Source organism: Cricetulus griseus, chromosome 4, assembly GCF_003668045.3.
Source record: "Cricetulus griseus strain 17A/GY chromosome 4, alternate assembly CriGri-PICRH-1.0, whole genome shotgun sequence".
Classification (NCBI taxonomy): Eukaryota; Metazoa; Chordata; class Mammalia; order Rodentia; family Cricetidae; genus Cricetulus; species Cricetulus griseus.
In genome coordinates, this window is record NC_048597.1 from 169,146 (window position 1) to 183,681 (window position 14,536).

The following is a 14,536-nucleotide window of genomic DNA, read 5'->3' on the forward strand; positions in this document are numbered from 1 at the left end:
CAGCCTGGTCTTTAGAGTGATTTCCAGAACAACCAGGGCTACACAGTGAAACCCTGTCTCAAAAACAAAACAAAACAAAACAAAATGTCATTTGGGCTCGAGGTATGGCTCAGCAGTCAAGAACGCTGACTCCTCTTCCAGAGAACCTGGGTTCAATTCCCAGCAACCACATGGTGGCTCACAACCATCTGTAGTGAGATCTGGTGCCCTCTTCTGGCCTGCAGGCATACATGCAGGCAAAACACTTTATACACAATAAATAAATAAATCTTAAAAAAATAGAGTAGACACATGATTCAGACACAGGGTAAAGCAGTTCAGGGTAAAGTCACCAACATAAACATGGACTTGGGTGTGTTCATTGGTGGTGCCAATATTTGTTAGATTCTTCTGTTTTACATTTAGTGCTGTGTCTGTGTAGGTCAGAGGACAACTTGGAGGAGTTGATTCTCTCCTTTATCTTGTGGGTCCTGGGAATTAAGCTTAGTTTATCAGGTTTAGTGACAAGTACCTTTACCAGATGAACCTTCCCACTGGCCCTTAAATTATTATTTTTTCTTTGTTTTTGTGGTGCTCAGCTTTAAGCATGCTAGATAAGTGTTATACCACTGAGTTACATTCCCAGACCTCTTGGATGTTTTAGAATCCATAAAATTGGGAAGGAAGAGACCATTAGCCTATCCAGCTATGCCACTGAGTCTCTTTGTGATCTCCTGAAGGGAAGTTGGAAGGCAGGTGACTGACCAGATGATCATGCCCTAGTTACCATCAAGAGGTCTGTGTGAGTCACTTTGAGTCTGCTGTCTTTAGACGCCTGGGGAAGTAGTAAGGAGAAACCTTTCCTTCTTTGAGAGGATATGTGAGACACCCTGCATCATGCTGCTTTTGGCTTCTCATCCCTCCTGATCCTTGCTGCTGGTGGCTAGTCTGACAGAGCCTGGGAGAGCTCTGTGCAGCTTCATAGAAGCCATGCAGGGTGTACCCATGCAGCCCATGTTTAAATTCTCATTCTAAATAATCGCATGAATAATCTTTATGTTTGTTTAGTCACTGCACCCCTGTCTCTCTCCCTCTCCCTCCTTTCTCACCTTATCTCTCTCTTACTTACTCTTCCTTTTAACACGCAGGCACACATTTGAGAGGAGCCCACTGTCATTATAGCTTAACCCCCATTCTCCCACATGTGTTTTGCCCAGGACATTCAGTAGCTTTAGCTTCTTCATTTTTGCTGATGCCACTCCCCCTTCCCATCCCCCATTGCTTTCTAGTTTCTGTCAGTGGTTCAAGGATGGTTGCTACAGTTCCACACTCTGTATGGTTTAGATACTGTTCTGCCAGGCCTGACTGGCATCTAGATTTCCTCTGGAATGCCTGCAGCCTCTTTCCATTTGGTAACACTGACACTGTGTAGTAGAACTAACAGGACATCCCGTGGGGTGTGTGACTTTGGAAACATCACCATTGCTCTTCTTTGTCTTCCACTCTAGGTCTGTTGGGGACAGCAACCATTCACCTGGACTTATTTAGGAAGCAGCCTAATGGTCCACAGACCTTCAGACTGGTCAGTGGAACAGAGCCTGACAGCTTGGTATTAGGCTCAGTCACTGCAGAGGTATGGTGGCATGTTCTCTAAAGATACAGTCCTTTCTCCTGCCTGCCAGGGCTCACTGTTCCTTCCATTTGATGGGCTAAGCTCACCCAGGAGGCCCTCTTCTCAGCATGGGCTTCAGGCTCAGGTGGACACATCTCACCACAACTGGCTTAAGCTGGCTAATATAGGAGATGACTTTTCCCAGTGTCATCTCAGCTGACCCAGCTGCCCTCCTTTAAAAAATTTGTCTGCTGGGTCATGCTTAGCATTTGATGAGTTTTAGCTTGGCTCTCCTGGGTCTTTGTGAGTCCAGGTTGATTAAAAAACAAAAATAACAACGACCAAAAAAAAAAAAAAAACCCACTAAAGAACATGGGTGAAGAAAGGAGCTGAAACCAGTGCTAAGTCAGCTTGTTGCTGTTATCTACAGGGTCCATTCATATCTGCAGGTCCACACTTACAGCTTGCACCAACCAGCCTGAAAATACTCAACAGAAAAAAAAAAAAAACTCACTCAAACCAAATCATATTGAACATGTACAGACCTTCTTTTCTTATCACTTGGACTGTATAGAAAATAGCTATTCCCTTGCATTTGTATCATATTTGGTATGAGAGGTCATCTAGAGGTCATTACTACACCAGCAAAGGAAATGGCTATTCGGTGTTCTCAAAACACCATGTTCTGTGAGGGACTTATGTGTGTGTGTTGATCCAGGGAGTGTGGGAAGCAGCTGTCCCCCGCAGCCCTGGTTCCACTGTGTTTAAAAATAAATGTCTGCCTTTGCCACAGTTTTCTTACATAGAACCTGGTGAGCTAAAGTCCTGGCCTGCTCTTCCTCCTGTTTCTGCTACTAAGATAGAAAAGGACCGTACAGTGATGCCATGTGGGACGGTGGTCACCACTGTCACTGCTGTGAAGACCAAGCCTCGCTTTGACACTGGAAGGGTGTCCCCATTGAGCTCAGGTAAGACCCCAGAGTGCACTCTCATTGCAGAAGATCTACAGGTCTTCGGCCTCTGTGGGTGGGTCTCGTCCTGCAACACTGAGCATTATAAGTTGCAGCACCAAGCCTTGGCAAAAAAGTCTGGTAGATTGGAAAGAAAGACATTTGGCATCAGACTTTTGCATTGCACAGTTATCTTTATAGTCTGTGAAAAATAGTTGACAAAGATCCAGGCATGATGACAAATGCCTTTAATCCCAACACTCAGGAAAGAGAGGCAGGTGGATCTCTGTGAGTTCCAGGATAGCCAGGGCTACATAGAGAGACCCTGTCTCAAGAAAAGAAAGAGAGTGGGAGAGAGAGAGAGAGAGAGAGAGAGAGAGAGAGAGAGAGAGAGAGAGGAGAGAGAGAGAGAGCGCTGAGGGGCAGAGGTGAGGGTCTGCCTGGAAGTTACACCAAAGTTGCAGTCTGGTTCTAAAACTCTAGCCACATGGACTCTGCGTTCCACCACATTCATGGTGGTTTAAAGTCTAGTTAGTTGAATGTATGTTAAACACCACTGATAAAGAGACATGATGTAGGGCTGAGGATGTGGCTCAGTTGGGCAGTGTTGGCCTAACATGGATCAAGCCCTGGATGGGATCGCCAGCGTTGATTGTTTCAAGTAGGCATAGCGGCACACATTGTAATCACAGCACCAGGGAAGTGGAGGTAGGAGGATCAGGAGTTCAAGGTCATTCTTGCCTAAGGCTGGCTTAGGATATTTGATACTAGGTCTCAAAAACAATTTTTTTGTTTTGTTTTAATGGGGGCAGCACAAACCTTTCTATTGCAATATAGCTGACCCCTGGGGTGGGGATGAAAAAAAAAAACATTTTATTGGTATATTGGTATATTGTTTCTGTTTGTATAAAGGTATCATCTTCCCAGTAGCTCCCTTGGGAGGGACCCACAATTCACATGAGAACTCCAGTTTCATTACAATGGCTCTGAATTTTTACTTCACTTTAGACTGAGAGGGTATAAATCTTAAAGCCCAGTCCTGGCCAGGAGCAACTGCAGGGCCTCAAGGTGCAGCCAGGGGCCTCCTCTCACTTTCTATTCTCTGCTTCAGAGAATTTCCATGCCCTTGGTGATAGAGTCTGGTTCTTTCAGAGTCCCCCGTGAGAACACCCATCAAGGTAAAGGTCATTGAGAAGGACATCTCTGTCCAGGCCATTTCGTGCCACAGCGCCCCAGTCAGCAAGACTTTCTCCTCTTCAGACACAGGTAAGCTGTGATCTGTTCTGTCTCAGCAATTCTGAGCTTTAGGTGTGAAGATTTCCCTTTTCTGTCTTTGGGGAGCTGGGAATGTCAGGTAAGGGAAGATGGAGGGCGGAGCTGGGTCCCTGCTAGGTCTGCTGAGCTGGGTCCCTGCTAGGTCTGCTAGGTCTGTAACAAAACGAGCAGGCAGTGGGGCCCTACTTTGTAACATTCTGAAAGCTACCTTTCCCTCCCATTGGCACATGGGTGATGTCAGTGCCATTGGGTAAGCAACACTGGGGCAGCTGGATGCTGTGCTTGGTCCATACTGTGTGGTCAAGTATTTAAGAGCAGTTTTCTGAGCTCTTTGAGTATTTCCTTTGGTTATTTTTGTATAGCTGCAGTGAAACAGCTGACAGAAACAGCTTCCTGGTGGCTCCAGTTTCAGTCCATCTCGGGGGAGGGGGTGGGGAGGCATGGCATTGTAAACATGTAGTGGAGTCAGTATCACATTAGCCCAAGAAGTAAAGAGAGTCTAAAACCAGTGGCCAGGCTATATCCTTCAAAGGCCTGTCCCTGGTATCAGATGTCTGCCAGTGGGCCTCCACCTTCTAAAGGTTCCACAGCCTCCCAGAGTAGTGCCACTGGCTGGGGAACAAGTGTTTAGAACATGAGCCTGTGGGAGAAATTTGATAGCTAAGCCATAGTGTTGCAGCCTGGCTCCAAGTGTTCATGGTCATCTTATAATGCAAAATGCATTTAGTCCAATTTCAAGAGTCCCCATAAGCTCGATTGTTCCAACATTGTTCAAGGTTCTAAGTCTAGAGTTTTGTTTTTGAGACTCAGGAAAGTCATGTATTTCCAGACTGCAAAGGGACAGGGTAAATGTGCCCATTCCAGATGGGAGAAATAGGAGGATTAGACCAGAGGGAGACTGAACCTCAGCAGGGCACTGAATGCTGCAGCTGTGTCTGACTTTTAATGCTGTGGTGGAATGATGTGAGTACCAGCAGACACAGAGAGTTCCACTCCAATAACCTTGCCATTTGCAGCCTATGTGGCCTCTCTCTGGGGCTAGCTTCAGTCATTACCTATAGCTTTCCTTGGGAAATGACCTATGGTCCAGGGATCTCTACTGCAGCTTAGGCTTCATCATCAGAAATTCTGCCCTATGAGATGTTCCTCACAGGAGACCCAACCCTGAATCGCTTGGCCTCACAAGTTTTCCTTAATCTAGGTGTACAACCTTTCATGATCCCATAACTCTCTTGTATATTGCATGTCTGAAAACCTGGCACCATGTGGACGACACTAAGTTTCATTACTATGTAGCTAGGCCTCCTTGTATCATGAACACAGTGGCTTCTGAGTGCCCAGGTGGGTGAACCTGTGACAACACTTCTCTAAGCAGCCCCATTCAAGCAGGGTGCCCCTGCAGCTACGTCTTTTAAAGAGAATATCTTTCACATGAGAGCACAGTTTTATAGGCTGGAGCTTGTGATGTCTGAGGTCTCACCAAACCCAGAAATGCACTGAAAGCATCCTTCCTACATCCCAATGCAAACTACTTGACTTCTTCCTAATGGTGCTTATCTCAAATGACTATGGCCACCTGTCACACTTGCTATGGCAGCTTGAGATGTTCTCCTTTACTGGCCAAATAGTTCATTTTTCATATCTTCCTGCTCTAATTTTTATTCTCAGACCCCACTGTAAGCCTGGCTAAAGCAGTCAGCTGTAACCGTGCCATATCCTGAATGCTGTGCTGCCTTGAATTACTTTGGAATTCAGCCTCTTTATAATTTCCAGAACACAGTTAAAATATAGGCAAATTCTGTGCCAGATGTAACACAAGTAGTCTCTATTCCTGCTCTCAGCGGACTCCTTGTTCCCATCCCAAACAGCAGAAGCACAGCCTCACTGTCTGCATGTCTCTCGGCACTCAGGTCTTCCACACACCCACAAGAACCAACCTAAGGTTTACTAACACTATCCTAGAACTTTTCTTCCTCTTAAAAATAACATTTTTATTTATTTTGGGTAATTTCATACTTACATGCAAGGTACATTGTATCTTGATCATATCCACCCATGACTTCCCACTCCTCTTCTCAGATTTCCCTAACACAAAACACCTCCCACCCTCATTTTCTACTTTTATATATATATATATAACCCATGGAGTCCCTGCATATACAGGGATGTCCACCATAGCACAGGTAACCTGTCAGTGGCTGCAACCAACCCCTGAAGAGAAATGACTTTCCCTCCCACAGCAGCCGTTAACTGCCAGTAACCCTTCAGCTGGATGAACCCACTCAATGTTGACGGCTTAATCTTGTGCAAGCAATCACTGCTGCTTTGACTTCACGAGTGTGATGGCCATTTCATATCCAGAAGACAGCATTTTATAGGACTCTTTCTCTAGCTCTTTCCTCTCCTTCCAGAATGTTCCCTGAGCCTTGGGGAGGTCATTTATTCTCAACCTTTTTATTCGTTCTGAGTTTCTGCATCTACCACTGCCAAAAGGGGGGTGGGCTTTTTCTGAAAAAAAGCTGAGATTAACACTAATCTGTGCATATAAACAAATACTTGGCACCATTTAGCAAAACAACAGTAGAGGGCTCCTTCCCAGCCCTGGGTTTTTGACCAGGTTTATAGGGATCAGGTGTGAATTGCTTCCTATGCAACAGAGTTCAGATCCAATCAAAAGCAGTTGGGTTACTTCATAGCAGTCAAGCCTTTACATCTTGCCTGTCAGGTCAATATCGTGGAAAGCAGGGTCTACTGCTGGGTTAGCCCATTGATTCTTTTTCTTCTCCAGCAGCCTGCATAGCACCTACCAGCAGGGAGGAAGTTTTCAGGTCAGTTCCAGATTTCTCTGTGTTCTCAACAAGTGTGTGGTGTCTTCAGCAATAGATCTTGCCTTCTAGTTATGGTGGGCAGCAAGAACAGGGGCAATAGCCTGTGTCATTTGGGGGTGGGTGGGCTCTAGGGCTTCTTGAAGGATTTTTCTAGTCCACATCTCCAGATTTTCCTAAGTTCTTCTCACAAGCCGTTTCCAAGGGCCCAGAAGCACATATCTAGTTTTCATTGAAGCAACAACCCAATTCTCCTGTACCAGACTATTTTGTATGTTTTGTATCACTGTGACCAAGGGACTTGGCTGAAACAGTGTAAGGGAGGAAAAGATTGTTTTGGCTCTCTGTTTCAAGAGTAAATTTATGTTAACTAGAGTGTATAATAGAGCCTGCTCACCTCATATTTGACCAGGAAGCAGAGAGGGAGTTCTGGAACCAAGGCCTGGGCTATACCCTTCAAGGGCAGCCAGGTTCCATCCCTAAAAGTATTACATCCTCCAGAGTAGCATCCCCATCTGGGGAGTAGACCCTCTAACGACTGGCTTGCAGGGGACATTTCATATTTAAGCTATATCTGTATCAATTCTCTAATTTTAGGATTGTTTTCATGTAATCATAATCTTGAAGAAACATGTTCCTTTCTGTAAGTCAGTGTGGGGACCTGAGTTTGATCTCCAGCATCCACTTAAAAATTGGAGAGTGGCTAGCAATTCTATAAGCCCAGCTCTGGAGAGGTGGAGTCAAAGGGGTTCCTGGGGCTTGCTGGCTGCCAGTCTGAACCAGTTGTTGAGCTCCAGATTCAATTAGAGGCTCTGTCTCAAAAAACAAGATGGAGAACTGTTAAGAAGAGACCCAAGGTCAGCCTGTGGCCCCTACACATATTCACAGAACTGAATGAATACATCCATATGCGCCCGCGCACACACACACACACACACACACACACACACACACACACACACACACACACAAATAAGACTTATCATAAATAACAAAAAAAAATATTCCCTTCACCACATCAAGAAAATTTCAAGATTTTAGGAACTTTGTGACAGGCACTAGGTAAGGCCAAGTGTGTGGAAACCAGCCCCTGTGACCTGTGGCCATGGCCACTCCTAAAACAGTTTTGTTGTCCTTGTTCCTTCGTTTGCTTTTGCAATCCTTGAAATCAAACCCAGGGCATTGTGCATATTATGCAAGTGCTCTGTCATCGAGCTACTCTACACCACCATCTCTCTTTGTCATGTTTAATTTTGCCTTAACAGAATAGTGTGGATTATGAGTATAAGTTCTCCGACAGAGAGATTCCACTAAGTATCTCCACTCAGCCACCTGCCTGATGGCCTGGCATCTTTCTCCTTGTCAAGTGGAGATTTTTTAAAAATAAAGAAAACAAGAAAGAGAGAGGGGGAGAGTGGGAGGGAGGGAAGGAAGGAAAGGAAGGAAAGGAAGGAAGGAAGGAAGGAAGGAAGGAAGGAAGGAAGGGAAGAAAAGAACTCACCTCATGGAGCTAAGAGTGAGAAAATGACATAAGACATGCAGGCTTTGTCAGCAGTACTTGGTACATTTATGACACAGGAAGGGCCAGCCCTTAATTGCTTTTATTAGCTGCTCTGATTACTGTTGTGTGTCAGCCACTTTTGGGTGGGAGAAAGAATATGTGCCTTTGTGAGGTCAAATTTTCCCCAATGTTTCTTTTACTTTCGTTTTGGGGTGTGTGTGTGTGTGTGTGTGTGTGTGTGTGTGTGTGTGTGTGTGTGTGTGTGTGTGTGTGTTCCTGCATGCTTGTGGAAGTCAGCAGACAACCAGTAGGACTCTGTTCTCTCCTTCCCCTATTGGGTCCTAGGGATCAAATTCAAGTTAGGGCATCAGGTACGATGCCTTTACTCACTGTACCATCTCATCCACCCACGGTTTATTGTGTTTTTGTCTGCTGTCTTTTGCCACTTTGCATAGCCTTCTTGACAAAAAAACATCAATTTATAATGGTAAAACACAAGAGTTTTAAACAGACACATCAAGGAGTATCTCATAACTACGGGGAATAAAGTTGTAGGTGACAGTGACGTTCCCTTATTTCTGAAAATAAAGTTTTACAGGAATCAGGCCTTGCCTGTTCATTTACGTGTGGCTCCTGGCTGCTTCTACTCTATGGGGAGATTAGTTGCAAAACCCCTTGCTTTCTCCCTCTTTCTTCAAAGTGTTTGCCAGCCACTGCTTACAGACCATTCCCCACCCCCCCCCCGAGTTCCATGGGAGCCTTCTAATTTTGCCACTGAACTCAGGGCTCCCTTCCTCCTGGCAGAACTACTGGTGCTGAATGGATCAGATCCTGTGGCTGAAGTTGCCATTCGGCAGCTCAGTGAATCCTCAAAGCTGAAGCTGAAGTCTCCACGGAAGAAAAGCACCATCATCATTTCAGGGATCTCCAAGGTAGGTGAAGGCGGCAGCAAGAGGTAGGGTCTGTCAGCATGGCATTCCCATCCCTCATCCATCCAAAAGTTCCCTCTACAGAGTCTAATATAGTTCCTTTCCACCAGAGAGTTACCTTTGGGACCTCAGTAGCCCTTTGTCCTGTTGATGCAGGAAGGTGGCAGCTTTCTGCTTAGTGATGCTCTGAGGCTTGAGAGCTTTGTAAGTCATTTCTGGAAATGTTACTAAGAGAAAGAAAGGCACATGTAAGAAACCCCTAGTGATGCGGGCTCCATCTCGCTGCCTCCCAGGCTCACTTTTTCCACATTACTCATTTCTAAAACATTTAACTGATTTACAGTAAATACGTGTATTCCTATTCATCACTGATAGAAATAATGATTGTTCTACAGAATGTTCCAGTTCAGTTCCCCTAATCTTCCACTCTGTGGTAACTTTTAGGGAGCAGAAGGTGGGTGGGAACTGCCTCTGATTGCAGCCATGCCACTGGAGTGCAGAACAGGCTAGATTTTCAGTGCAAGGGGCAATGTAGATGGAGAGAGTGCTGCAGTAAGTGACAGATTAGGTGGTCGAAGCCATGACTAGGGAGGATGGATTGGATCTTGCAGGGTCATCGAGAGGGTAATTATCCTCTTGGTTGCTGTCAGGTGCCAAGGGTGAGTCACCATACATGGTGATATACACAATATATGGGTAGCCTGGGCCCAGGACTCCAAGAGAAAGCTCATGGGTGGCGTTGAACACCAAGGCAGGGGTGTCTCTTCTTGGGTTAGCTTCTTCAGCCACCAGGGTGTAAGGGTCAGATTTCTGGGGCCAACAAGGCCAAATTGTGGAAGTTTTTATTCAGTCTGTGTTAGATAAGTACATAAGATGAAGATAACCCGTGATCGTCTCCTCTCTACTCTCTGGCTTTGCTTCAGAATCATCAGATAATCTTCATATTTAATACCCATAGAACACTTTGATTATTAATTTTATTGGCATGCAGACTGTTGCATTGGTAGTCACCATGCACTTCTGTAAGCTGGTTCATCTGTCAACTGTCACTTAGCCAAGCCACTTGTGTGACTGCCACCCTGGTTGAGAGCAGCATGGCTGCAGCCCCTTTCAGTCAGTCCATCTGTGGAACCACTGTCCCAGCTTTCCACATTACTTGTTCGTTTAGTGCTATAACTTTACAAACAAATACAGTCTTAAAAGAACACATCATCTCCTGGTTAATCTCTACTTTGAGACAGAAAGAAAAGTGCTTGGTAACAAAGTTGTAAAAGAATAAATCTGCCCAAGTTCATGCTTTTTGCTGCTTTATACTTTGTCTGCTTTGAAAAAAGTGCTAGTCCTTGCCACTCACCTTCTGGGGCTTCCTTACTGATAGGTCTGCAGTGAGAAGTGTGTGAGTTCTTCTCCAGCACCCTCAGCCTGTGCCCTCTAGACCACCTCTGAAGGACTTGTGTGGCTCTGAGTCTCAGCTAAGATGGAAACTTGTTTGTTTTATAGGCATTTACCATGTAGCACAGGAGCCTTCTTTGGGCTAGCTGTCCCTGCTACTGCTTGGTATTTCTAGTCACAATGCCTTGGAAGGCAATATTGAGGTGGTTTCAAGCCTTCCCTGCCTGCCATGTGCTCTCGTTACATCCCTGGGTAGGTTTTTCATTTGCCCTCAGCCTCTGTTGTTCATCTCCCCTGACAGACCTCACTGTCTCAGGACCACAATGCTGCCCTCATGCTGGACTATGCAGCTTCTATGGACAGCACCAACCAAGGGGATGCCTCATCCACTCTGTGCTCTCCAGAGGCCACTGCAGCCTCTTCCACTACCCCACCTGAAGATGATGAGCCAGCCCAGGCCCTACCTGCCCTCAAGCCTAGAGAGAATGATCTAGACTCCTGGGACCTAGAGAAAGAATCCCCAGCAGCAGCATGGAGCAGTTCAGCCTTACAGGAACCAGATGGGGACGAACTGTCAGAGAGCTCCTTGAGTGCTTTGGAGCTTGGAGCCAATAAGAAGCATAAAGGTACCTGTTCTCAACCCCCCACCCCAGCTTTTCACTTGGGCTCCCTCACTGGCCTCCCTTCCTTCTACCCTCTATGAGGCTGTCCTGGCTTCATCCCCTCCCTCTAAGCCTGCTCAGCAATTGAGAGCTAGAAGGCAGGTAGAAAGCCTGCATGTGAGTATCTGGGGCTTCATCTCTTCATCTGGGGGCCACTGTGTTTTCAGGCCTCTAAGCACCCTCCCTGTCTGGCTCTCTCCATCTGGAAGCAGAGCGCTCCAAGGCTTCAAAGTGTCACAAGGAGCTAGGTGCCATGGTGTGCAGGGACAGAGCAAAGTGAGCAGAGACTGGCAGCTCACCTTATTTGCTCCTTGAATCTCTTCCTCCATCTAGAACAAAACCAGACATCACCACTTGGAATCAGTAGGATCTACAAGGAAAGAAACCCCCAGAGTAACTACTCACTGGCTTGATACACTCATAGTAACGAAGTCTTTGTTAGCTCAATCAGTTCTTTCCCATGAGCAACGTGACCTTATTTCAGAGCCTGACATTTCTTGGGCGTGGACACTTGGACCCAGACCTTTTCTCACCTTTGGGAAGATCTCCAGGACTTAGAGACTTCAGACTCGCTGAGACTCACCTCCAAGACCTGGGGACCATCCTTACTTACTGCCCAAGTCCTTGAAAAGTGAGGGCTGAGGGAGGCACCTCAGTCAAACCAGTAGCTGTGGTGGTACTCAGTATCCACTCCTAGCTCTGCCTTATATCTGGGGCTCCAGGGCCCATTTCCCTCCAGCAAAGTTCTCAGGACCTCCTTGGAATGCACTGTACAGAAAGCTTAGCCACCCCAGGGTTAGGAATCCTGACCAGCTACTTCTGCTAGGGACGGGTGGGATCTCCTGCTAGGCAGTTTTGCCTCATGGAGGACATAGGTAATGTCTGCCAACAGCTGTGATGTCACAACCGTAAAATGGGGTACTAGTGACCCCTAGGGGGTAGAGGCAACAGGTACCACAATCTTTAGGGAGCATAGCACAGGCACCACCACACAACCTAACACAAGTCCCAGGTTCTGAGGTTAAGAACCTGCCCTGGGTGATCTACTCTTCCTTTGCTCATCCCTTAGCCATTGTTGGTTAGCTGCTTGCCTGTGCCCTTTGCCAGTACCAAGTGGGGACTGACAGGGGGTACGATGACTGGGCATTAAAAGAGGAAATAAAGAAAGAGGGTGTTCCTGGAGGAAGATTTCATACCACCCAGACTGTTTCCCACAGCCTGGCCTTGGGGACCTTCAGCTAAACTCTGTATCCTCTCTTGATGAGCTGTGGCCCAGGGCATTAGGTGGACTAGCTATTGGCTACTCTATGTACACACTCTGACCTGGTCTTAAAGAAGCCTCTGGGAGGTTGCTGGAGAAGTCAGTGAGCAGGGAGGAACCGGGGTAAATCCTGTGCTCCACTTCTTTGAGTCAATAGTCTATACTCTCATGCTCCTATAGAACCCAGACTTCTCTCTCTGTGTCCTCCAGGTTTCTCAGAGATGCCAAGCCTATCCCCACCCCCACCCCCACCCCACCCATCCCCAAATCCATCCACTGCTGCTTTCTTTTCCTCTAGCCTTTTTTGCTCCTGATAGCTTTGGCCTCCCTTGGGGTACCCTTTTGCTGTGCACCTACCATCCTTCTCCTCCTCCACTCACTGGCCAGACAGATGAATGTCTCTTATGAGTCTGAGTGTCTGTCACATCCTCTGGGGGCTGGAAGCAGCCTCTATGCATGAGAGCTTCCCCAGAGGCTGGGCACTGGGGGAGGTCCAAGCATGTTTGACTGGTCTATGTGTTTCATTCCTGGCTTCTCTGGGAGCTGAGGTTGCACCTGCCCATGGGTCCTTGAAATGCCTTGACCTAAAAATTTCTGAAATAAAATATTTGGCAATGTATTAAAAATTGTTTGTAGGGCTCAGGCATGGTAGAACATGCCTTTAATACCAGTACTTTAGAGGCAGAGGCAGGAGGATCTTTTGAGTTTAAGGCTAGCCTGGTATACATGGTGAATTTCAGGCTAGCCAGAACTAAATGATGAGACCATGTTTCAGAGAATGTGTGTGTGTGTGGTGGTGGTGGTGGTGGGGGATGTAGGGAAATGCTTAGTGGTAAAGTGTTTACTGTGCAAGCATGAAGAACCAAGTTCAGATCCCCAGCACCCATGCAAAAGCATATACATCAGTAATCCCGGGGCCAATGGGAGACTGAGATGTAAGTATCCTTGGAGTGCTCTCTAGCCAGACTAGCCAGTTGATGAGCTGTAGGTTTAATGGGGTATTCTGCCAAAAACTGTGGTGGAGAAAAATGGAGGCAGACACCCCATATTAACCTCTAGCGTCCACACAGATGTACAGGTGAATACACCTGCAACATACCCCCCCACACACATACATGCTTAGTTTTTATCCTGCAGTTTCTAGAAGCGTTGTGCTTAACTTGAGATGTTGGCAGAATCTTAAATAGGTCTAAACTGATTGTCAAACCATTTTCATTTCATGCCATTTTTTTTCATAAATGGTGCTACAGGGATTGGTTTGGTGGGGGTTAGTTGTTTGTTTTTGTTTTTTTAATTTATGTGTATGGATGTTTTGTCTGGGCATCACTTGCATGCCTGCAGAGGCCAAAAGACAGTGTTCCATTTCCTGGAATGGGAATTATAGGTGGTTGTGAGCCGCCATGTAGGTGCTGTGACTGGAACCTGGGTCCGCAAGAAGGGCAGCCAGTGCTCTTAACCTCTCCAACCCTGTGTTTGGTTTTAAACTAAGGTTTACACATAACTTGCATCACCTGCATCTTCTAGTATAACGGGGAGTGTTGGAGGCTTTGGAGGGAGCCTGTGGGACTGGAATTCTCCTGGACTCTTGCTGCCTGGGAATTTATATGATACTTCAGCCAAAACAGAAAATTGATTCCCCAAATCCAACCTATTTTAAGTTCAGAAAGCATCTGCAAGACTGGAATTGTAGCTCAGTGGTAGAGTGTTTTGTGTAGCATGTGTGAGGTTCTGGGTTTGTTCCTAGCACTTAAAAAAAAAAAAAAAGTACTGCTGCAGTTGTGTGATGAGCCCACTGGAACCATGCACATAGGTCTGGGTGGTAAATTTTACCCTATCTGTGTTCATCACAAAGGCCCCTAGAGAGATTTGAGAAAGAAAAAAAAAAACTAGAAAGAAATGTTGCCAAATATCTTGGATGGCGACCTTGCATGTGTGCATGTGTGCATGTGTGTGTGCTCAAAAATGCATATACATGTACATGCATGTACAAGTGTGAGCATGACTGTCTATGTTTACATATATATGTGTGTGCATATGTGACATGTGTGCACATATATGTAAATGTGAGCATGTGTGTGAGTCTGTGCTTATGTGTGCATGTGTGTGCACATGCACTCATGTGTGCATGTGATACACATGTGTGCAAGTGT

The 14,536-nt window shown here is 46.2% G+C and overlaps 1 protein-coding gene and 1 long non-coding RNA gene across 6 annotated transcripts in view; one reads left to right on the top strand and one right to left on the bottom strand.

The window, feature by feature from the left end:
• Positions 1 to 14,536, top strand: part of C2cd2 (C2 calcium dependent domain containing 2) — a 66,227-nt gene that overhangs the window by 40,331 nt on the left and 11,360 nt on the right. For all 5 annotated transcript variants that reach the window (XM_027415725.2, XM_027415726.2, XM_035444269.1 and 2 more), the window contains 5 exons: positions 1,488 to 1,612; positions 2,385 to 2,559; positions 3,694 to 3,807; positions 8,947 to 9,074; positions 10,765 to 11,089. In XM_027415725.2, the coding sequence (XP_027271526.1) occupies positions 1,488 to 1,612; positions 2,385 to 2,559; positions 3,694 to 3,807; positions 8,947 to 9,074; positions 10,765 to 11,089 (867 nt within the window). The remainder of the gene's footprint in view (positions 1 to 1,487; positions 1,613 to 2,384; positions 2,560 to 3,693; positions 3,808 to 8,946; positions 9,075 to 10,764; positions 11,090 to 14,536) is intronic.
• On the bottom strand, positions 5,405 to 11,548 carry LOC113835645. Its single transcript, XR_003485338.2, has 3 exons — positions 11,425 to 11,548; positions 9,190 to 9,298; positions 5,405 to 7,453 (listed from the first exon to the last, which is right to left on the bottom strand). It is a non-coding gene; the product is annotated as an uncharacterized LOC113835645 (long non-coding RNA).